At 45.9% G+C, this 24569-nt stretch overlaps 1 protein-coding gene across 1 annotated transcript in view; it reads right to left on the bottom strand.

Annotated features, from left to right (window-relative positions):
• Window positions 1-24569, bottom strand: part of CNTNAP2 (contactin associated protein 2) — a 1378773-nt gene that overhangs the window by 135866 nt on the left and 1218338 nt on the right. Inside the window, exons 19-20 of the mRNA XM_047095265.1 lie at window positions 16495-16731; window positions 7764-7897 (exon numbers count right to left, since the gene is read on the bottom strand). Coding sequence (XP_046951221.1) covers window positions 7764-7897; window positions 16495-16731 — 371 coding nt within the window. The remainder of the gene's footprint in view (window positions 1-7763; window positions 7898-16494; window positions 16732-24569) is intronic.

Raw genomic sequence — 24569 nt, 5'->3', positions numbered from 1 at the left:
GGGAGCCTTGATCCTCTAGGCCCTGTTGACAATGACCTGACAGCTGCTTTCTCACCAGTTTTGCTTTTAAGAAAGAGGAGGGAACTGGGAAGGAAGCACTTGCTGGACAACAGACTACGCTTGAGGTTTTCATTGAATGCACACCCTCCCATTAAGCTAGGCGGCCTTATTCCCATTTCACAGATGAGGAAACAGAGTTCCATCGCTTGCCGGAGAACACGGTGCTACGAAATGGACGAGCTTGGCAAGAAGGCCTCCTTTTTATTCATGTCTTAGTAACGGCCTCTGAATGTGGCAATCCCAGTCCACGGGGGTCTCTGCTTAGACTCACACCCTCCCCGAAGGGAAGTCTTGCCCTTACGTGCCATGTCCTTGTTACCGGCCCCAACTGCTACTCCCCTCTGCTGCTACATCGCCTTTCTCCTACTTGCACGCTGTTGGAGAGGCCAAGTCGTTAAAGTCTCTTCTGGACGAGAAGGAGATAGACTAGGTTCCTCCTCTCTGCAGAAATGATATGACTGTGAACACAGCTCTTCTCTCCTCCCGGGACAGAAGCCCCTTGAGGGTAAAAGACGCGCTTTGTCCTCAAGTTCGTTTTGAATGAAGTCGGGCTACTTTGGGTTGCCCTTCACATTAGCGAGTAGCCTCACGGATGGTGTTGATGACCAGCTGACTTTATCGACGTCAGGAGTGTTTGCTCTTCGGAACTTTCCTGTCATGTGGTGGACATGCGTAAGAGAGTAACGCCAACTGGACGTCACTGTGTGACGTTCTTGGCGATCCTCAGACGGTTTTCAGTATACGAAAAGTGCCTTGTTGATGGAATAGTCCAGCACCATCTTGAGAACACTCCCCTTCAGCAGAATCTTCATCATACATCCTCAACTGCATCCTTAAATCCAGTGCTCACCCCTCTACGTATAGAGACAGTCTCCGTTAGAGGCCGCGAGTTGCTCTGAAGGCACCGGCAGGGGGAGGAATCGTAGGTCCTGAGAGCCGGGCATCTTCTCCTTATGGGAGACACTTCACCAAACAGTCCTACTCTTTATTTTTTTTTAATGTCTATTTTTGAGAGAGAGAGAGAGACAGAGCATGAGCGGGGGAGGGTCAGAGAGAGACGGAGACAGAGAATCCAAAACAGGCTCCAGGCTCCGAGCTGTCAGCACAGAGCCTGATTCAGGGCTCGAGCCCACAAACCTCGAGATCATGACCCGTGCTGAAGCCAGTCGCTCAACTGACTCAGCCACCCAGGCGCCCCCCGCGACCCCCCCCCCCCCCCGCAAACAGTCCTACTCTCTATTCTGAACTAAATAAGGAAAATGTGTTGAAACACCTTTCCAAGGGCCAAGGACTCCTCTAGCCCCTGCCCCAATCCAAATTATAAAAAGCTAATGAGGTCATGAGGTTTTTGATGTGTGACTCAGTTGTGCATAGGCTCCTCTGGAAACACCGAAAACAAAACAGAACTAAAACAAACTCTGAGTCACACACACAGGCCAAATGAAAGGGCAAGTTTCCAGTGTATCTATCCCTCTCTCTTCTCTTCCCAGATATCGTCTATGGAATGAAACCACTGTAATGATATCACTAACTAATAAAATATTGACCTCTGCCCTCCACCAAATTAAACATAAGTCAGTGTTCCACTGAAGTGGAAAGTGAAATAAGTAATATATTTGCCAGACTCCCAACAGAGAGCGACTGGATGGCTAATGGCGCTTCTGGGAGGGAAGGACCAGAGGACTTTGTAGGTTCATCATCATTCCTGCCGATACCCCCTTCTGTCGAGCATGCCGGTGGTGTGAAGATTCTGCACGTCCAAGGCTGTGAGTTCATCAGGCCGAGGACATAAACACTAAATAAGCCAAAGGCAAGAAGTTACAGTAAATGTAATTTCAAGAGCGGGGCCCTACGCTAGCTGGGTCAACTTCCTTTATTTGTTCTGACATCCCCCCAAAAGATTTCATGTTTCCAAACAGCAGGATTTTCTTTACTAAAGGCTTGAACAGCCGCGGACGTTCAAATTTTCAGGAGTGTTTACACCCGTATACTTTTGAGGACTGTTCTCTATTCTGAGAAAGTTCAAGGGTAAAAAGGCACACGTTTTTAAGTGACTTATCTCAGCGGTGGGGGTCTAAGTCCAGTCCAGGCTCCACGTTACCAAAGGAAAGGACACTATGATGTAAGTACACGAGGTAATGTTCACACCAACTTGAAGAACTGATCTGGAATTCTTCATGTGGCACCAGAACACTGGTCCTGAAGTTGGGCTGCTGAATTCTTTGTCACACAGGACCGTTATGGTTTTATGGTCCTCCAAGTGGGTCATTGAGTTACTTCTCATTTTACGGCTAATAAAACTGCTCTAAAATTTTTTTGTTGTTGTTTTTGCCATCTACTTGATTGATAGATGGATTGATTTTCCCCTATAAAAAACTGTATATGATGAATATATCCAACTTGATGAGTCTGGAGACAAGCATACATCTGTGAAACCACAACCCCAATCTATAAATTCTTGTAGTTGTAGCAGCTAAGGTAGCCCGAGCTAAGGCAGAAGTCGGTGTGGCCGTAACAGAAAGCTGAGCTCGGGAGCATTAGCACAAGAATGGACGTCAGAGGCTGGAAAGATGGAAAACAATGGTATGAGATAAAATAGTGTTTAAGACGGTCACCTCCTGTAACCCGGAAGGCAGACTTAAGTGCCTGTGACCTGTAGCTCTGGGAAAAGTGTTTCAAAACAGCCAGAACGGTCCTGGGTATCAGTTGTTTCCTGCTGCCTAAGTCAAAGACGAGGTGGGTTCAGAACAGAATTGGCTGGTTTCCAAACATCAGTGAAAGGGAATAGACAAAAGTGCAAAACTTTAGAGGCTTGCATCAGGGAATAAGAAATCAACTGCAAGGAGATTTGACCAACAAAGGCACATTCGGGTTCCTCCGCTCCGCAAACTGGCTTAGCTCCGTGGGTGAAGGTAAAACCTGGAGTCTCAACTGCCCGCCCATGCCTTTCGTTTCAGACGGCCACAAGAGAGCTGTCGTGACCTTGAGAGAGAGGCATGGGAGCAAATGAGTACATATGTCCAAGCTTTATGTCCAGGAAAGGATGTAGGGTTTACTACTGGCACATGAAACTGACAGGAAGCAAACAGATCGGAAGCCGGCTCAGGTTTTAGAGGAATCGTATTGGCAAAGGAACCAATACAGTTGGTCTACAACAGACTCGTAAGTGTAAAACAGCCCTCAGCGCGACTGACGCTTGCTGGGCATGGACCCTCTAGGACCCTTCCCTTGCAGGAAATGCAATGCTTCAATGCATGCATTATCTGCAACCCTCAATTCAGAGGTGGCCACCGCCGATGATGGACAAGGCAGAGTGTCCCAGAGGACAGAGCCATGGAGGGCCACACAAATAATGGACAGAGATTTGGTTTAGTCAAGAACTACTTCCAATGCCAAAGGGATGGGAGGGGAGGGACGGTGGGGGCGGGTCCTTAGAGCACCTGCCTAGCACAATTCCATCACTACGAGGGGCCACAGGACTTCACTTTTCTAAAACTATAGAAGACAGACTTCCATTGGGTTAAACCACTGAGACTTTAGGGTTAATTTGCAGTGGCAACTGGTGCTGTCCTAACATTTGTATCTTTTTCTCTGTCCCTAGCATTTAGCACACACTGTTGCCCTTGAGTATACTTCTCTGACCCTTTTTAGGATGCATATTCAATATGTAGCTCCAGGGATGAGCGCTGGGTGTTGTACGGAAACCAATTTGACAATAAATTTCATATATTGAAAAAAAAATGTAGCTCCACTGTCAGCTGCTTTTTACGTAATTTGGTTGAAGTTCTGATTAACAGCAGTCAAAAATTAGCATCTTTATTTTATTTTAAAAGTGATTTTTTTTGGGGGGGGAACATTTATTTTGAAAATTCCTGATGAAAACAACTAAAGTCACATGCTCTCTGCGGCACAAAAATTTCGGGACCTAATCATCGTTTGCTCTTGAGGACTTGGGAGTTATTTTTTTAAGAAAGTCCTTAATTTTCCTGGTGGGAGAAATCTGTTAGCCTCTTCTTGGCAAAGATGGGATGGCCCTCCAGTTAGATGAAAGCCAAAATGAACATGACATCCTTACCATCTGTTCATTTGGTTTGTGTAGAATACAGACTCTGAGTATCTATGCCAGAGAATATATCCCTGAGCTCTGTCTCTATTGTCTAACTTCCATCAAAACTCCCAAATATGTGATAGTTATTTTAAGAACAGGGAGTTTATTCACTTTTTTTGGAGCTAGTTTGACCCCTGGGATCAGGCCAGAGTATCATATAGGCCCCTTGCCCCCTTCATGGGCCCGTCACCCCCTCCACTCCCGGAACTGTTTGCACCAAAATCCGTTTTTAAGTTATGCTCATCGAGTGATGCTACATCAAACGGCCCTGTGAAAAACACATCTGTTGCAGGAATGCTGCTGAAGGCCTTGCCCACTGCCTTCCTCAGGGCTCACTATCTAACGAGGAGGACCCAGGGCCTCGATTATCACTGCATTAAAGAAAAAAAAAACAAACCCTGAAGAGAGAGAGCAAAATGCCAAAATTTGTAGCGTTCGGCTGATAGACACAGAGGCGCGTGTTTTATTAGTCTCTGTGGTTGTGCATACTTTTGAACTATTTTGTAACAGTAATAATAACTATTGTTATTGTTATAAACCCACTCAGTTTCTTACCGGCCAGAGGTAGCTGCCAGGCTACTCACGGAACCACGTGCTCATGACCTGAGCCGAAACCAAGAGTCAGATGCTTAACCTACTGAGCCACCCAGGCACCCCCGGAGCAGCTTTTTATGCCAGTAAATATAACCCATGACATGTAAATATATGTATGTGTGTGTGTGTGTGTGTGTGTGTGTGTGTGTGTGTATATGTATATGTATATACTTTTGTGACATGCTTCAATCCTCTATTTTGTTGTACAGACTGCCTGTGAACCACCTTACCTCCCTCATGGAACGGGATGAGGGATGAAAAGAAGGGGAGGAAGGAGAGACAAAGCCGTGGACATCAGGAAGGAAGGAAAGCGAGAAGAAAGGCTTTGTAACACAAGACTTTGAAATTATTCCTTGTAATGTTTTCGGTTCTTGGGTTCCTCTAATTGGCATGCATTTTCATCACCTACAGTACTTTTTCAGGTGCTCTCTGCCTGCCCGGGGTTTGTTTTACATCTTGACTGGCCGTAAGCCTTCAGCTATTATCCCCAGTGCAACTGTGAGTTTTCGTAAATGATGCCACTTGAGGGTTGTCACGGGTTCTGGCTCACTCCCGGGTCTGATGACTCCTAGAGTCAGCTCCTCATTATCTATGTAGAGATGGGGCACTTTGTGTTCTGGCAGCAAATGTTTCATCCAAGGTCAATTTCCCTCCAGGGCTCAGCACCATTTCAGACAGTATGTGCTCAGGGAATGCAAATTAATTTAATGTTAGCTTTAGCCAAACCCAGCTAGGAAAGCAAACCTGCTTTTAAAAACACCATAAACACTGATAAACATCATTGGAATTATGTGCTGTTTGTGCGTGTGTGAACGTATAAAATTTCGCCTTAATTCCAAAGGCATAGCGTTTTTATATTCCTGTTTGAATTAGCCTTAGTTTTGTTCTTTGATGAGAAGTGCGTTTTAATTTGAAATTATTCAAATATCTTTGTCATTATATTCTGTTACAACTGGGGGCTCTCAGAATGGGTTGAAGTTACTTGGGTTGCATGTTTTTCTTTGATTATAAAAATGCAACGCGTACCAAAAGCACGCAGCACATGCTTACAAGAGAAAACGAGGAAATACAGAAAACTCTAGAGGAAATGAAACCATTTGTAATCCCTTCATACAGAAATGATCATGATGAACATTTTCCTATAGCTCTCTGACACTTTCTTAAGGTTGCAGAAGTTCTCAAGGTGGATTTGTAGACCGCTTCCAGAAAAACAAAAAAAAAAAAAAAGAAAGAAGGTATTTTCTAGAGTTCTAAAGGTATCCTTGGATTTACTAGCATGGTCCATGAGGCCTCCCTGTCTGACCTACTTTTCTTTAAGGAGAAGCTGTATCTTTTTTTTTTTTTTTTTTCTGGCCATCATCCTAAACTTTATGTTCCATCAGAGCTGGGCTGGAGAGACTGGGCTGAGAAAGACCAGAGCACTCAGGGACCACAAGGTCTTGCCTAGTTGAGTTCAAGTGCACTGGGGCATCTGGCTTTCTAAACACATCCAGAAGTCTCAGTGTTATTGCCTTGCCCTACGTGCCAGGAAGAGGGAGCGGAGGGGTCCCCGTCACCCTGATTACACGTCTATGCTGTTCCTACCCTCAAAGTGTTGTGTGGCCAATGTTTTCACACCTCTTAGGTCTCTTTTTCTTTCTGGAACTGTGCTCCTATTCTTTTTTTTTTAATTTTTACTTTTTTATTAAAAAAATTTTTTTAAATGTTCATTTATTTTCGAGGGAGAGGGAGAGACAGAGCATGAGCAGGGGAGGACAGAGAGAGAGGGAGACGCAGATCTGAAGCAGGCTCCAGGCTCTGAGCTGTCAGCACAGAGCCTGATGCGGGGCTCGAACTCCCGAACCGCGACATCATGACCTGAGCGGAAGCCAGACGCTTAACCAACTGAGCCACCCAGGTGCCCCTGCAGCTTCTGATATGAGCCAGGCACTGAGCTCACCTTTTTGACACGTACTTGATGGATCGTACAGTAAACTCTAACTGCACGTTGTCATTTTCCTAGGAAAGACCCGTCCTTAAAACACCCTCCAGCATTTACTGCTAAAGGCCAAGCATAAACTCCGTATCAAGTTATGAATTTGACATCCACCACTGCTCAGAAAGACACAGGGCTGGTCGTGCCTTTTCTCTGCAGCCTGAACTTCCCCCAGCAACCAGCCAGATCTGAATGCGGTCTGAGTGGCGGCTGAGCTCCTGCCAAATGACACTCCACTCTGCTGACAAAACAGTGTCCCCCTGCGGTTCTTCTTCCTGACAGGTATCTATTTTGAACTCCTTCTAGAGAATGCAGTGACAGTTCCCATCCTTGATCTTTCTGGCTTCGTTCCCAGGGAGACCTCCTCATGCTATGTTTTATTCATGGTGTCTCCTAGGCTGGTTTCTCCATTGTTAAAAATCAGTGGTGGGGGCAGGGACAATCAATGAACCTGAAATAAAATTTGACTGTCGTAACAACACCAGCCCTTTGTGTGTTCAGAGCCAACAACCAGAGTCTGAGATTTCGGGGAAGGTCTGTGTTTTGAAGATTTTTAAGGCAAAGCATCCAAAGAAGAAGAAGAAGAAGAAAACAACAACAACAACCAACGTTATTCATATTGTGTCAGAGTAGTGAAGGAAGTAGGTCAGATAAACCGAAATAACCTTCGCTGGGAAACATGATGAGCTTCAGGCATCTGACAACATGGAGAAAAACGATGGCATGATAGATAAAAACAGGAGACTGATAGATGTGTGAGTCTGAGAGTTACAAAGACTATACATAGCAAACATTTCTTCTACCTCCTCCCTAAGAAATGTCTGTGCCATTAACTCTGTCACTGACTCTCCTTTAATAAATGACATTTCTTTCTCCCTCGCTAGTTAGGGGTTTGTAGGAGAAGGTATAGTACGGGTCTCTTCCGCCTGCCCCAACCACCCAAAACGAAACCAGCATCCACGTAGAACAGCGCGTAGAGATTATAATACTCTAAGACGTACAGCTGACACGGACACACATGGATACCTTGAGAATTATGGTCCTCTCGTGACGGGTGATGTTGACACTGTGGGGCTGTCCATTGGCCATGTTCCTGTGGTCTACATCAATGTTAAATGGCTGTCTGGTTCCGCCCAGGTTGTACTGAATCTGTAGGCTTCCTATATAAGGAAAAGAAAAAAACTCTGTAAGTTCTGGCGTCAGGTGTCACTTTCAGGTCACTTCCTCTCAGATTTGCACCCTTCGCTGTCCTCCAGTTTCACTTCCGTTCTGAGTTCTGACACACCAGCTCAGTGGTACACCAGACCATAAGGGTTGAGGGCACCAGCCGCACGAGAGTTTACCAGTCTCACAACAGTGAGCTCTCAGGGACCGTCATCTCAAAGTTGAAGCAGCAAATGGTGTAAATGATCCAATCTGGAACTGTGCCTGGGAAGGAGAATGAGAACGTATACAATATAGGACCGTGGAGACGCCTGTAGACTGACAAAGCACTACGTGAAATACAACGTGAGCGCAGGATGCAGGGATGGGCTCACGTCATCGGCGAAGTGTGACATTTGGCATATAAAAGAATCATGAGCATACAATATTAAAAATAAACGTAATTTACGAAAGATAACCACGTGGGATATTGGGGGGCTTCGCTGAGACCAAGAAAACGAAGCGATGCGTTTTATTCTAGGTTAGGGATGGCATTCCGAACGCAAATGAAATGAAATGAAATGATGGCATTCCGAACGCAAATCAAAGGAAAGATGGGCTTCCCGGCCCCCCCAAGCCTTACTCCTCCTAAGTTCTGGCTCATTTCACCTCAACACGTTATTCTTTTCTCCTCTCCGTCTTGCTTCTCCCCGGTGATGACAGACAATATTCAAAAAGAGAAATATAGTATTCTAGATCCTGCTGTTAATTAATCCGCACCGCAAACATAACTTGTATTTATTTATGATTTTTACAGGCATCAATTTTTTATCTCATTTTTAACTCAAATTGGAATCTTCATGTTAGTAGCTTTCGACATCCCATCGCTTAAAGACAGGGCCGGCAATCTGGCCAGAGTGACCAGCTGTAAATCATCTCACAGGGTCATTGTGACCTACCAGAGGAACAAAACTGATACCCTGATCTTTAAGTTGTGAAATAAAACATGATGATGAAAACTTAGAAAGTAAACAGCAAGAAGAAAATAAATAACGGAAAGTCACCGGAAATTCCACCATCCAAGGATAGCTACTCTAAATATTTTGTGGTATCTTTTCACAGAAATCGATCATGCCCTTCCATATCCGTACGTTCATACATAAGTGCAATAGTTTCTAAACACTGCCCTCCCTTATTTAGGCATCGTAGCGTTACAGGTGTCGTTTAAATACTGCACTGTGTTCCTGGGACTGAAAGCAGCATTCATTAGATTAATTGAGAATTAATTGTATTTCCTAATTTTGCCTTCTGGTCCAATTGGACAAACCTTCCGTAGTTCTACGTTTTACCTTAGTATTTTATCCTGGGTTTGTTTGCTTCGAGCGTTTCAACCAAGCTGTTGATTTTCACCTCCTAAGTGTGTTTCACTCGCTCTCTCCATCTCGGGGAAGCACAAGCACCTCCTGGCACCAGAGTGCCCTGGGTGGACCCTAGAGGAGCCTTCTTCCTGGCCAGTGCAGATGAGCTGACCTGTCTCTGTGCCTTGGTGCTGGCCATGTGACATCAGGGACCCGACGGCCACCACCTGGGCTTCACCTGCATCGTCTTCTAACTGCATCACCTGATCTGAATCAGTTTCTCCTTTTTAAAAAAATTTTTTTTAATGTTTATTTATTATTGAGAGCTAGACAGAGACAGAGAATGAGCAGGGGAGGGGAAGAGAGAGAAGGAGACACAGAATCCGAAGCAGGCTCCAGGCTCCGAGCCATCAGCACAGAGCTCGACGCGAGGCTGGAACTCACAGACCGAGAGATCATGACCTGAGCCGAAGTTGGACGCTCAACCGACTGAGCCCCCCAGGAGCCCCGTGAATCAGTTTCTCCTTAACAATGAGCCCTCCTGGCCTCACTTCATTGTGAGGTGGGTCCTCTCTTTCTCCGTGCTTCCTCTCCCTACCAATCCCAGGAAAGGAGAGGTCTTACTGGCACTTCGAACACAACATATGCAAAACCAGACGTTGATCTTCGCCTCCCCCCCCAAAGTATCCCATCTCCATTTTCTACCTACTTCAGGCTATTTAAACTTGAGGTTATTATCAAAAGCCTTGCTCTCCCTCTTCCCGCTATATTAAATGCAAGATCTGTCAGCAAATCTCCTTGGCTCTATATTTATTACTTTTTATTATTCTTTTTAGTGTTTACTTATTTATTTTGAGAGAGAGAGAGAGAGAGAGAGAGAGAGATCAGGGGAGGGGCAGAGAGAGAGGGAGAGAGAGAATTCCAAGCACACTCCACACCGTCTGCACAGCACCTGACGCGGGGCTCGAACTCACGAACTGTGAGATAAGGACGTGAGCCGAAATCAAGGGTCGAACGCTCTGCTGACTGAGCCACCCAGGCGCCCTGGCTCTATCTTTAAAATGCACCCCGACACTTATTTTTCATCACCTCCGTTTCCACTCCCTGGACCACACCACCAGCATCATTTGCCTGGATTACGGTACTCACCTGCATTCTAACAAACCTCCCTGCTTCCACCATTCCTCCACCTCTCCTACCCCAACCGGGCTCTGCCCCCACCGACCCAGGCCCTTCTGAGAGGGCGGTCAGAGGGATCCTCTGCTCAGGACCCTCCATGGGTTCCCATCTCACTCAAAGTAAAAAACCAGTCTTCATCATGGCTCACCAGGCCCTGCATGATCTTCTCCTATAAGATCTAAGATAATCTCTTATTCTCCTCTTTGCTACTCCTCACCAGTCCACATTAGCCTCCTTGCTATTTCCTCAGAAGCCAGCATGTTCCTGCCTCAGGACCTTTGCGCTGGCTGGCTCTTCTGTCCCGGATGCTCACTTATTCCCAGTTATCTGCATGGCTGACCCCTCCCCCCCTTTAGGTCTTTGCTCACATGTTGTCTTCTCAGTGATTATTTCTGTGAGTTCCTCATTAAAAGAATTTACCCACTTCTTTTCCTTGGGCAGGCCTTCCCTTTTCTGCCTTAGTTCTTCCTCATGAGAATAAGAATCTTTGTTTCTATTCTCTATACTTTCTTCCCAATTTCCAGAATAACGTCTGATACTTAGTAGGTGCTGAAAAAATGTTTGTTGAATGAATGAATGACGGTCTCCCTGCTTCTGTGTTTTTTTCTTTTGCAGAGAGATTTCTTCAAAATGCATAAATGAGGGTCACCTGGGTGGCTCAGTCAGTTGGGCATCTGACTCTTGATTTCGGCTCAGGTCATGATCTCATGGTTTGTGGGATCGAGCCCCATGTCGGGCTCTGTGCTGACAGGGCTGAGCCTGCTCGGGATCCTCTCCTTCCCTCTCTGCCTCTCCCCTGCTTGTGCTGTCTCTCAAAATAAATAAATAAACATTTTGAAAAATGCATAATTGAGGGGTGCCTGGGTGGCTCATTTGATTAAGCATCTGACTCTTGGTCTCAGCTCAGGTCTTGATCTCAGGGTCATGAGTTCAAGCCCTGAGTTCAAGCCCTACTTAGAAAAAACCAAACACAAAAACAAAGTGCATCACGGACTATTTCACTGGTCCACTAAAAACTCTTCAAAGCCTTCCAGTTGCTCATAGGATGAAGAGATACATTCTAAGTACAGTGTATGATGCCCTGTCTGATCTGAGTTCTGTCTGTTATTTTCAAATGATGCCATTTACTCTGTCACATTTTACAATTTCAGCTACCTTGGACTTCTGTTATCCCCTAGAAAATACAATTCTCCTTTCTACCCCAGGACCTTTGGATACGCTGCTCCCTTTTCCTGAGCTGCTTCTCTCCGCACCCTTCAGTGTTTTATTTATTTATTTATTTATTTATTTATTTATTTTTTTCCTTTCCCCTAATAGCATTACAAACAACCTATTATTTGGGACCGGACAGGAAATGATTAGACAGCTGTTTGGTTACATGCAGAAAAACAAGTTGATTGCCTTGAGTGTTGACTCCCTACTTCTCGTGCGTGGACCCTGTATAATCACAGCCAGTTTTCTCAAATACACAGCTGTATTCATTCATCATTTATTTATTCATTTCTTCAGAACACATTTGTCCAGTGCCCATGAAAAGCGCTGCTGAATCCAATTTTTTTTCTCTTTTCCGCCTTTCTTTCTTTGCAAATATGATTTAAAATTTCGGTAACTGCCTCACTTAATGGCAACTGAAATGATTTGCTTTGAGAAAACAGACGATTTGGAACGTTAAATTTATACGTAGCGGATATCCATAAACAGGAATGGCAATATTCTTGAATAATAAAATTTAAGCGATATATTTATTCCTTTCAAATAATAGTACAAGAGGACCGCTAAATGATGGGAGGGAGAATATTAATATTTGCCATTAATATAAAATATTATTAAAATGGGAAAATACCTCTCTTGCATTTCTGGTTCATCTCCCAAGTGAATTAAAGCAGTCACAGGGGCCAGCTCTTTTATTGGCTGCGGGAAATAATGTGCTTAACAGATTTACTCTCTCCTGGCCGTCATCATTACCCTCACCAAACACTTATGGGGCACCTATTGTAGGCAGGAGATGGAGTGCGGGGGGCTTTTCATCTCGCTGAGAAGACAGGGCATATTTATAACAAAGACGGATAGCAGTCCGGTGCGCTAAGTGCTGGACAAATGACATTGAAAAGAAGTGTCCTAGGAGTCGAAAGAAAGGAGACGTCACTGAAAGGAGGTGAGGCTCCGTCTGGCCCTAGAATGAAAGTCAGGTGTCGGAGCCAAGAGGGAGCCGCGGTTCTTTGGGCTAAGTGGGCAGAAACAGGGGTGTCACACGCGTTTGGGGAATGACGAGGAAGAGGAGGGTGGTGGGGCGCTGGACACGTGGCAGGCTGTAGATCCCACCTGTGGACCGTGGGTAGCGGGAACTGCTAACCAGAGCACCTGTTACCACTGACGCCGACTTCAGACTGCGAAGGGACAGGGCAGTGCTTTACAGCGACTGTCTGGACTATCCACCCCGCCCCCCCCGCCTGAGGGAGACCCCGTTTTACAGAAGAGGGCACTGGGCACGAAGCAGATTGAAACCCGGACCTTCGGGTTCTACACTTGGAGCTCTCACCCCAGAGCCCAGGGTCTCAAAGGGCAGGCTGCGGGATTTGGGATTCTTCCTGCCCTTCCTGGGGGAGGAGGGCCCTACTGATGCATGATGAGGGACCTTGTGCACGAAGGCTGTGGTGGGTAAGAGCGAGGTGGGGAGGGACTGGAAACAGGGAGAGGGAGGGGTCAGAGCGCAATGCCATCCCTTGTGGGGGTAACAGGTGCCAGGAGCCTGGCTCCCCCCAAACCTCAGCAGACCTGCAGGAGCCCCGGCCGTTGGATGGAGTCCCTGGGTAGGTGGCCTCCCAAACACAGCCTCGTCCATTTGTTCAAGCGCCACTCACATGTAAGAATTTTCCATGTATGCCACGGCAGGAGCGACGTCGGGGAGCATCGAATTCGAAGGCATCTGCCAGGAGACCAGCGGTGGGGAAGAAAAGACAGCGACGTTCCCCAGGGACACGTCCCTCAAGGGGGATGACGGAGCATTTGGGAATGGTGGAATGCCTGGGAATCTGGGTGTCTGGGCGACGCCTGCACTGTCAGAAGCACAGGGTCTGGGGGAGGACCAGAGGGTCTGGTTCCGGAGCAGCGATGGCAATAAAGCCTTCAATGTGTTGTTATGTTTGAAGGATGGCAGGGCGTTACGTCAAGACTTCCTAGTCTTTAATTTTGGCCTGATAGTTTGGCATAGTCCTTGCTGAGTGAATTCTTCAAATATTTCTAACTTTAAATACCAATTAAGAAAAAACACAGTCTTTGAAGCGTGAGAAAAACAAATTCTGTAGTATAAATTATTAAAAAAATTATTTTTAATGTTTATTTTTTGAAAGAGAGAGAGAGAGAGAGAGAGAGAGAGAACAAGCTGGGGAGGGGCAGAGAGAGGAAGAAAGAGCTTCCGAAGCAGGATGCACCCTGTCAGCACAGAGCCTCCTGCGGGGCTCAAACTCACAAACCTCGAGATCATGACCTGCACAGAAACCAAGAGTCGGATGCTTAACCAACTGAGCCACCCAGGGGCCCTGAGAAAAACAAATTTTCATTAGTTGTTTGAGGACGGCCTTGCAAAGGTGGAAAGAAGCCAACTGGTTATGCTTTCCAGATGCATGGAGGGTGTTCTAGAACTCTCTGGAGTGTGGAGAGAGTGGTAAAGCTCTGGGCCTGGAACCAGATCGCCAGCTGAGGGTGAATGTCACCTGACCTCGCTGTACTCCAGTTTTATCATCTGCTGAAAGGGGATGAAGAGCGGTGTCTACTTTGTGGTTGTGTGGCTCACAGGAATTAAAGCAGCTGCAACACAGCACCCCTTGGGGCATCATTAAATGGTAGCACCAACGTGGAACCGATTACTCAAAACCCTTGCACGTGAAGAACGCCCACCAACACAAGCATGAGTGTTCACAGGGACGGGCATAGGTTGTGGGAATGAGAGTTACTGATATTGTTGGGGACTGCATTTAAAATCTTTTTTTAACGTTTTATTTATTTTTGAGACAGGGAGAGACAGAGCATGAACAGGGGAGGGTCAGAGAGAGGGAGACACAGAATCCGAAACAGGCTCCAGGCTCTGAGCTGTCAGCGCAGAGCCCGACGCGGGGCTCGAACTCACGGACCGCGAGATCATGACCTGAGCCGAAGTCAGCCGCCCAACCGACTGAGACACCCAGGCGCCCCATGGGGACTGCATTTTAATGTGGCAGTGACTTAAGGAGTAGATAGCACGGCACCTGCTGGGAAAAGTTCATAAAGCCTTGAGAAGCCACATGTGAGCACCACCCCTGGGCTCTGGGAGGTTGGGGCACGGAAGTGGAGAGCATCATCGCACTAAAAATCCATTTAACCTGATCCAGGGGGAAATAAGCTTAACTCGTGAACTTCTGGAAAGCAGGGGCCATGTCCTTTTTTCTTCGGCTTCCTCATTGATTTTACTTATTATCTTTTCCGATGCCTTGCAAGCATTTGACATTTATAAAAGAGTAGCAGGAGAAGCAAATCAACAAACAAGAGGTGCTTTCTGCTCATATGGCGTTTTTGTTTTCTATCCACATTTTTCACAGAGCTAAGCTGATATTATATAGTCGAGGCAGTAGCTTGCCTTTTTTTTTTCACTTAACATTAAATTACATACAACTTTTTTCTCCACGCTCTTTTCTCCATAAATGTTAGTCTTAATGGATACATGGTAGTCCTTAAAATGCTGACTCCCTCTTTTACTAACCATTTTACTACAGTTGAACTTCAAGGTCTTTCCTCATACTTATTTTTTACAAATAATAAGAGAATAATAATAGAGGAACATTCTCATGCTGCATCTTTGTCTGGTGTTTGGCTTATTTCTGCCCCTCCAAGCGGGGGAGGGGCAGAGAGCGAGGGAGACACAGAATCCGAAGCAGGCTCCAGGCTCCGAGCTGTCAGCACAGAGCCCGACATGGGGCTCGAACTCACAAACAGTGAGATTATGACCTGAGTCGAAGTCAGATGCTTAACTGACTGAGCCACCCAGGAGCCCCTTGCCTCTAAACTTTTTAACAAAGAGTGAATTGTCCAGAGAAGAAGTCTAAGAATTTGCTAGGTTTTAAAACTCAAGCTGACCTGGGTTCATAATGATAATTTTTGCTCCCATGGGAGACAATCTTGATCTTTAAGAATAATCACTGCAGAGCAAGAAGGTGGGGGCAATGAGAGAGGTTGTGTCCACTTCTCAGCCCGTATAATCTCTCTGGGAAATGAAGGAGAGACATCTGCTCCCTGATAGACCTACAATATTTTTATTTTTGAAAAAACAATTTTATTAAAACTTTTAAGCGTCTGAGAATTAAAGTTTTCTAAGAGGAATGGAACCCTCAGTGTTTGGCACACATCTGTATTTTTAGGACTGCTTGGACTTCTCTGAAAGATCATAAGCCCACTGGTGTATTCACACAGGACAGCAACTGTAGTCTCGCTCTGACCCTCTTGAGTTCCATGCCTATTTGGAGATCAAGATGGTCCCAGACATGACAAGTGTGAATACACTCCTGCTTTAAGCAAGCCTTATGAATATATTTTATTTTATGGGATATATTTTATGAATGTAAAATTCTGAGAGGGATTAGGAATGAAAACGTTTCTGTTTTTCTATTTCTATTGAAAGTTATATATGTTCTTTAGGAACCTACTGATACATTATCATAAATCAGGGTAATTCATTGATTTATATTAAATTAATTCCACGACTTCAAAGCTCATCTCCATTTAGTACAGCAGTGAATGTATTTGTTTGACAGGAACCAAAAAAAAAAAAAATCATCACACATACGAAGCCATCTCATTTTCATGTAATATGATTCTTGTAAAGAACGTGACATGCCTTAGCAAGATTACTACGACACATTGCTAGAAAGCACTCAACGGACAAGTTCCTTTCTTGGCTCTCCTACCGGGATACGAGATTCAAAGACTTGGGTGACTTGCTCAATGTCCTGTGGGGAATAAAGGATGAGGCAAGAGCAACCCAGACTTTCTAGAACATTCTGTCCACCCAACATGAAGTAGCAAAGCTTAGGCATCCTCATCCTTACCGGTGGGTTTGATGAGAACGGCCAAGAAGTCTGTCGTGAAAGAACTGACATACAGAAGGATGCAGGGTGCCTTGGTGGTACTGAAGCTGAAGTGGATCCTCTCGTGGGTCAGGTCCGGAGGGGAGTTGTTCTGATCCGGGGACATGTCTGACCTACTGCCCGACTCTTTCGCACTGACCCCCGATGCCTGGAAGTTATACCGTAGCCACATCCCTTCTTCAAAAAATGCACCGACATCTGTTGAAAAGAAAAAGACGGAAAATTGAAAAACGAGGAGAAATCGGATATGCTGATACCGACAACAACTTACACTCGGGTAGACTGTTAATTTTGTAGTAGCCTCAGTTCAGAGGGCAGGTCCTGACTCTAGGAGGGGATCAGATTGGGCTACCTTCTATGGAGATGGATCTTATTTCATCAACATGAATAATTTATCAAAAAAAAAAAGTCAAGTATGGAGGTCGGTAAATTAAAAAAAAAAATTAATGGGACACCTGGGTGGCTCAGTCGGTTAAGCGTCCGACTTCAGCTCAGGTCATGATCTCACTTTGTGAGTTTGAGCCCCGCGTTGGGCTCTGTGCTGACAGCTCAGAGCCTAGAGTCTGCTTCAGATTCTGTGTCTCCCTCTCTTTCTGCCCCTCCCCTGCTCACATCCTCTCTCTCTCTCTCTCTCTCAAAAATGAATAGACATTAAAAAAATTTTTTTAAATATTAATAAAAATTAAGAAACTGAAATCATACCGGAAAAAATTTTCACATACAGTACTTAGGCCAAATAACTAATTTAGGTAGAAGAGATAACCCTGGAAATAAAGGAAGTGGTATAACATGAACACCAGTTTAAGGAGCTCCTGGGTACCCTCTTTGAGACTGGCGTTGGTTTGGACGTTCACAAAGGAGAGCCCTCCACAAAACCCTGGGGAAGTCCCAGAAGGCTTTGGGCACAGTGCTTAACATCACAAGGCATGAAGCTAGAGAGAACTGGGTTTGAATCTGGCCATAAATTAGTTGTATGGTTTTATGGGAAGTTACTTAATTTCTTTTTTTTTTTTTTAAGTTTATTTACTTATTTTGAGAGTTGGAGAGTGCAAGCAGGGGAGGGGCAGGGAAAGAGGGAGAGAGAGAGAGAATTCCAAGCAGGCTCCGCGCCGAGCACAGAGCCCGATGCAGGGCTTGACCTCATGAACCGTGAGATCACGACCTGAGTCCAAACCAAGAGTTGGATGATTAACCGACTGAGCCACCCGGGCACCCCTTAACCAACTTCTTGAGGCCTCAGTATTTTATACGTGAAAGAGAGACAATAATAGTGAAAATTACAAAAGATAATGTGAAGCGATCAGCCCCAAATAAATAGAACCTATTATTATTACTACTATTAAGAAGTTAAAAGAAGAGTTGCTAACCCTCCTTTGGTGTTTGTCAATGGCCTAATCATTGCTAATTGGTTCTTAATCACTTCCTGGCAGCCCAGCCCCTCTGTTGATTCTCCCACTGTTTGCTCCCCAGTGTTCCAACATCACCTCCTAACTCAGGGTGAAGGCTGAGGTTCCCTCTCCAGATTTGTTTGGTCCTTGTTGTTACAGCTCCCTTTCCCTCTGCACGTGCCCTTCTGAAAGTGTTTCTCAAACTTCACTGCCTGTGGAACCTGTTATTCTCACAACACCCAACGCCCACCAAATTAATACCGTGAAGAACATATTTTGTGAAACACAGCTCTATTGTCATGAGTAGGAGAGGACAAATTCCAAAAGGGTTTTCTCAGCTGGAAATTCAGAAATTTGTCCGTGTTAAATAAGTCTAGGACAGATTTGGTGCGGCGTCGTGAATCAGGGTCTGGAGTCAGGCACCTGTGGACGGATCCGGACCTACCTATTAACCGTGTCAACTTGCTAACCAACCTGTTACCCTGCTAAGCAACTGCAGCGTGTGAGACTGTCTTACATAATTAAGAGCTGCCTTGCTTGAAATGCAAGGACCTTTGATGGGAAACACAGGATTAAACAATGCTTAATCCATGCTAGTCACTGAATGACTTACTGGGATGTCCAATGCCACACTTGAAGACCTTTCTGTCCAGCAGTGGGCATGGGAGACACATGTCAACAATTTGCAATCTTTCTGGTGAGTGTTACAGAGGTTAACTCAGCAGATTGTGTGATGAGAACCCTCATCTGAGCTTGGAGGATCCTGAGTTGGCTTTCCCGTGCTTTCAGCAGACATCTATCGAGTGCTGTCTGCTGAGGTTACAATCCTTGCTCCCATCAAGCCCTAAATCTTAGAGGATTTAGACGACCAGGCATCATCAGAACGCAGTGGGGTAAGCACAGGAACAGGTGATACAGGGGGTCCTGGAATATGAGGGGCACCGGCCCTGTCTAAAAGGGGCCAGGGAAGACGTCTGGGAGAAAAGACAGGAAGCCGAGACTCAAAGAACCAGAGGCTATGTCAACATGGCGGGAAGCCCAGCTTTCTAGTTGAGGGAGCAGCGTGCATCAGTGCTTGGAACAGAGACAGTGCGGTCAGAGGGATCGTACCTCGGGTGAAAGTCATAATGTTCTTTTTACATCATCAGTTGTTTATGCAAGACTCATTAGCGCACCGCTACATTTTAGGTTGGGCGTTGGGGAAACAGTGAACGAGAAAGAGGTAATCACTGAGCTCAGCAGTTCAGAGCCCAGTGGGACAGACGGATGCTCCTAGGCCAGCTGCTGTGAAAGTGTCTAACAGGGGCGCTTGAGTGGCTCAGTTGGCTGAGCATCCGACTTCAGCTCAGGTCATGATCTCACGGTTCATGAGTTCGAGCCCCGTGTCGGGCTCTGGGCCGACAGCTCAGAGCCTGGAGCCCGCTTCGGATTCTGTGTCTCCCTCTGTCTGCCCCTCTGCTGCTTGCACTCTGTCTCTCATATGGTCTCAAAAATAAATAAACATTTAAAAAAATTTAAAAACAAGAAAGTGTCTAACAGATGGTGGGGGCTGGGGTTGGGTGAGGGGGTCAGTCAAGGGGCGCAAGCAGGGCAGGTCGCCTGAAGCAGACACACCAGGGGGTTCACTGGGCCACCAGAGAGGTTCTACCAGAGGACGAGGGCTCATTATCGGAGAACGTCTTTGGGCCATGCAGGAGAGAAGGGGTGGATCCAGCTGGTGCCTGGAGGTCGTGGAGTCCTCTGAACAAGCCCAAGCCCAAGAGGCAGAGAGACAGGGGCAACGTATTGGAAGAGATAAATGTATCTGGCGGTTGAAACTCAAGATCAAATCCCGAAGAACCTGGGCCTAGGGAGGGCTTCTGGGCAGTAGAGGTGGAGGAAGCCCCGGGCACCCCAGCTGCAAGATGCCACACATCGCCGGCAAGAACCTGGGCTTCCCTGAGCCACCTTCAGTTACTACACTTCCAGAGAGTGGGCTGAACTGAGCCCCCGATAACATTTCTCTGCTAAAATGCTGGTTACCGGGCCTAGCTCCAGAAGTTAGCTCTGAGGGCTCGACTCAGAGGGTCTTGGGAATCAGCAGGTAGAACAGGTTCCCCAGACGATGCTTGTGCACACAGGGGTTTGAGATCCCGGGAGCCTAAGCCGAGGCAGGAGGCGCACCTGGCCGAGGAGGTAGCTGGGCGGTCCTGTGGGGGTGAGCAATTATGCATTCTTCAGCTAGAGGGGCGACCGTCCTCCCAAGGCAGATCATGAACAGAAATTCAGAAAGCGAAGGGTTTTAGATAAACAGACCAAAAAATATGCTACAGAGAGTACTTTTGGTGTATTTTAGAGTCATCATTAGAAAGCTTTATGGATTCATGTCAGTTCTGGAGGAAGGAGAATACCAGGCTCGAAAAGTGTTATTCTAAAACGACATCATAAACCAACTGTTAAGCCAAGGCCTGGGAGTGCCGTGAACCACGTCGGTTTCCCAGTGGCAGATTTACAGCTGTCACTTCGCTGTTTTACATGGTTTTTAAGGAAATGCCAAATCAGGGTTTGCAATATCATTTAGGAAAGGAGGACTCCCATCCTTTCTGAATGAATGACTAAAATAACGCTAATTTAACAAGCCCCAAATAACATCTTTTCCCTCACTAAATGATCAAATATTACTGATGTAGAATGCGTAATTTATAGTTTTATACTAATACGAGATAGCTTGCGTTTTATCATGTTCGTTTTTCAGATGGAAAAAAATGACAAACTTGGAGTCTTTTTTACTCTAAGATGTATTAGAAAAGAGATTTGTTGAACTATATCATGTTTCTCAAAATTCCAAACAATGGTGCCTCATCTGCAGGTTCAGGATCATAAGGATGCCGAAACCCTGAAAGCAGGCAAGCTACCTTGTCGTAATCGCTTCTCGGTTCTCGAAATGGGCCCCTGACTGACGAAGAAAAGTCTGCGAATGTTTGGAATAAAATCCACAGAACTGTCCATCCCAGAATAATACCATAAAGATATCCTTTCCGTCTTGTAACCAAATCCCTGACACTTACCATGGAAGAACAATGGCGCTCACCTGTTACTGTTATGCATTTTTATTTATTTATTTTTTGGCAGAGACAGTGAGAGAGCATGTGGGCAAGTGGGGGCGGGGCAGAGGGCGAGGGAGAGAGAGAATCCCAAGCAGTCTCCGTGCCAGCGAAGAGCCCGACGCGGGGCTTGATCTCATAATGGTGAGATCACGACCTGAGCTGTGTGAGATCATGACCTGAACTGAAATCAAGAGTCTGATGCTCGACTGAGACACCCAGGTGCCCCACTTACCCCCATAATTAAATTGCCCCTGATCCCTTCCTTCTCATGCTCAAGAATCCCATTTCTTTTTGCCTTTTCACTTAGGATGTATTTTGCAACCTGATTCTTTTCATTCTCTCACGTCCCCACGAGCATCTGAAGTTGAAAGTCCCCAACTCTACAAAGGGGCTCTTTTCCAAAAGCTTATTTTAAAGTCAGTAACTTGCAGGGCGCCTGGATGGCTCAGTGGGTTAAGCGTCCGACTTCAGCTCAGGTCACGATCTCACGATTCGGGGGTTGGAGCCCTGCATCAGGCTCTGTACTGACAGCTCGGAGCCTGGAGCCCGCTTCGGATTCTGTGTCTCCCTCTCTCTCTCTGCCCCTCCCCTGCTCATGCTCTGTCTGTCTCTGTCTCAAAGTAAACAAAAACATTAAAAAAAGATTAAGTCAGCAACTTGCAACTTGGACATACTTCCCCACGGGAACAGTGTTGTAAGCGACGGTTAGTTTGCCGAGAGAGCCCACAAATGCTGAATAACCAACTGGATGGGTAATATAAGAGAACTGCAGAGTGTCATCGTTTGTAACAATTAAAACAGAAACAACAAAAGAGTCAAGGTTTATTTCGAACATGGGGATTCCAGAGAACTCTGCTCCCATAAGTCTTTCATCTAACGAATCCAGGGGTATGCTGGTAAATGTGAAATATCTCGTTCCCCGGGTAGGGGAAGCCCTGATTTGTAGTGTTTGCCTATTAAACAGCCCCAGCTGGCTGATTTCCAGCTGCCTGCACATCTCTACATACGGAGTTGAGTCCCAGAGGGTCTGGTCTCCCAGCCTGCATGAACTGCGTCCAGCAGGTGGTCTCACGCACTCACTGACCCAGTCCCTCAAGCAAACAACATTGACTGGCCATAACTGGGTGGCTCAAACGACAGAGGTCTATTCTCACAGTTCTGGGGGCTGTACGTCTAAGATCGAGGTGCCAGCTGATTCTTTCCCTGGTGTGGTCTCTCTTCCTGGCTTGCAGACAGACATGTTCTTGCTTTGTGCTTATATGGCAGAGAGAGAGGTGGGAGTTAAAGGAGAGAGGACTAGCTTTCTGGTCTCTTCCTCTTCTCATAAGGGCACTAATCCCACCCTGGGGGCCCCACCCTCATGACCTCATCTAAACCTAAGTACGACTTCCAAAAGCCTGAAGGCTTCAACACAGAAACTTGGGGGGCCACAAACGTTCAGCCCATAACAGAAGGCTTCTTTCTTTTTATCTTCTGTAAACAAACACTTTCATATTTGCTTACTCCTTCCTGCCGTCCACAGCTCTGTTCTATCTCATCCCGGAACCCCGGATCCTAAAAGCTCTCTACAGCTTCTACAAAATCTAGGAGGAACGGCTGGGGAGCAGACCCCGTACTGGAGAAAACACAGACCTGAGCCCCAGCCTCAGGAAGCTTTCTCATGGCTGAATTCCATTGCCCAGAATGATCATGCTCATTAACTGCTTTTCCATTAATCATCTAGTAAAAAACTTAAGTAAGTGTTGTGGAGCTCTGGTCCTAGAAATCTTGGCCATCACCCCTCTGCGTATATCCTGGTCCTGCATTAGACCTGGCCTCTTCCAAGGCGATCTGCAAGGCCCAGCTCTTCTTCAACTTGGTTCCGGTTGTACTCCCAAGGACCTGCTATCCTGAAATACAGCCAGTTTCTCTCCTGGCCTTACACTGGCAATATCTGCTTTTTCTCCCCAAGTGTATGGACCTCTTTGGATTTCCCTCCTGCATTTTTTACTCTGTTTGCTGGATGTTTCCTTCAATTTACTATAGTCATTTTGGACTAACAGCATTGATCCAGGATGGGTTAATGTTCACCTTTACTTGTTCTGTTTCCCCAGATGAATACATAACTTTTGTAACCACTTTCCTACCCCTCTCTAAAGGCCAGGTCAGTTTCTATGTAATAAGCTTCAAGCGTCTGAATCTGCAAAGGGGTGAAAAGACACCAAGGAGAAATCTCTCAGGTTTAGCCTGAATGGCATGTGCTACCCGTGAGATACAAGTGTAGAGTGCATTACTTTAATCACATCGGTAAGCTATATGATCTCTGAGTTGAACTGTGTGGGAGCCGGGAGCCCTCTTTGCTTGGAGTTCACTGAACATCTTTGCTCTAGTCTTAAGTGGGAAGATAGTTTGTATCCAGAATTTCCACCGTCATGCTCCTGAAACTGTGTTAATAAGCATGCTGGAAAACATGGTGGTCAACAGGTTAGACTGCTCTAGAAAGAGCAAGTGGGGAGAGGACCCCATCCCAGTAACCTCCACCTGACACGTGTAGTCGGCGATTAACATATATATAGGGAGGGCAGGGATCCAAAAATGTGGGTTTAATCTTGATTTTGCCACCCACCAGTCCTGGTCTGGTCAGGACTGTTTAATTGCTGTGGGCTTTAAATCATTCCCATCTTAAAGCAATCCTCCCTTGAACTTACATCTTCCTCTGGCTAGCAACCAGTCTTCTTTGTATATTCTTTATTTTTGAAGTGTCTTCTACAAGCTGTGAAGCGATTAGAGATTTAGCAAGGAGCAAATGATATTTAAGTTAATCACTGAAGGAGCATGAGATTGAAGTGGTATTGGGGACAGAGTCGGCATCCTAAAAGAGAGAAAGAGCGTGTGCAAAGGCCCTGGGGAAGGAGGGAATGTTGAAGGCCAATGCAAAGAAAGCCAAGAAGGTGAAAAGGCAAAAATCCAGGGGAGAGTGGCAGGAAGTGAGTCTAGAAAGAGTGGTATGTTGGGGATTTTTTTTGTGTAGAAAGTAAAGGGTAACTCTGGAGGGTCTCAAGTAGAGGTGACATAATCTGATTTGCAGTTTTAAAAGATCATTCTGGCTGCAGTTTGGTGAATGGGTTGGTATGAGAGGAGAGTGTGTTGCCCCTAAACTTAAATTTCATCCTTTTTATTACAATTTGGAATATCACTGGGGGTGGGGGAGGTGGTCACTAGATACATTTCAACGAATCTGTAAATCTTCTGAAACTTCAGGCAAAAAGTGCATATGCATTTTCCTGGGGAGAGGGCTCATAGCTTTTAATGTTGTTGCTGTTGTTGTTTGTTTGTTTGTTTTTTAACTTTTGAGGGCGGGGAGAGGGGCAGAGGATCCAAAGGAGACTCCGTGCTGACAGCACTTTGCCTGATGCGGGGCTCGAACTCATGAACCCTGAGATCATGACCTGAACTGAAGTTGGACACTTCACCGACTGAGCCACCCTCGCTCCCGAGAGGGTTAGACGGTTAGTGGTTTTAATCAGTGTTCATGACTTCCCCATCAAAAGCTTAAAGAAACATAGTAAGAATCACTTCACTC

The sequence above is a fragment of the Lynx rufus genome, unplaced genomic scaffold (assembly GCF_022079265.1).
Source record: "Lynx rufus isolate CCGP_SWC_20201006 ecotype Redwood Valley unplaced genomic scaffold, mLynRuf1.p SCAF_4, whole genome shotgun sequence".
NCBI lineage: Eukaryota > Metazoa > Chordata > Mammalia > Carnivora > Felidae > Lynx > Lynx rufus.
This window is presented reverse-complemented; position numbering and strand designations above follow the sequence as displayed.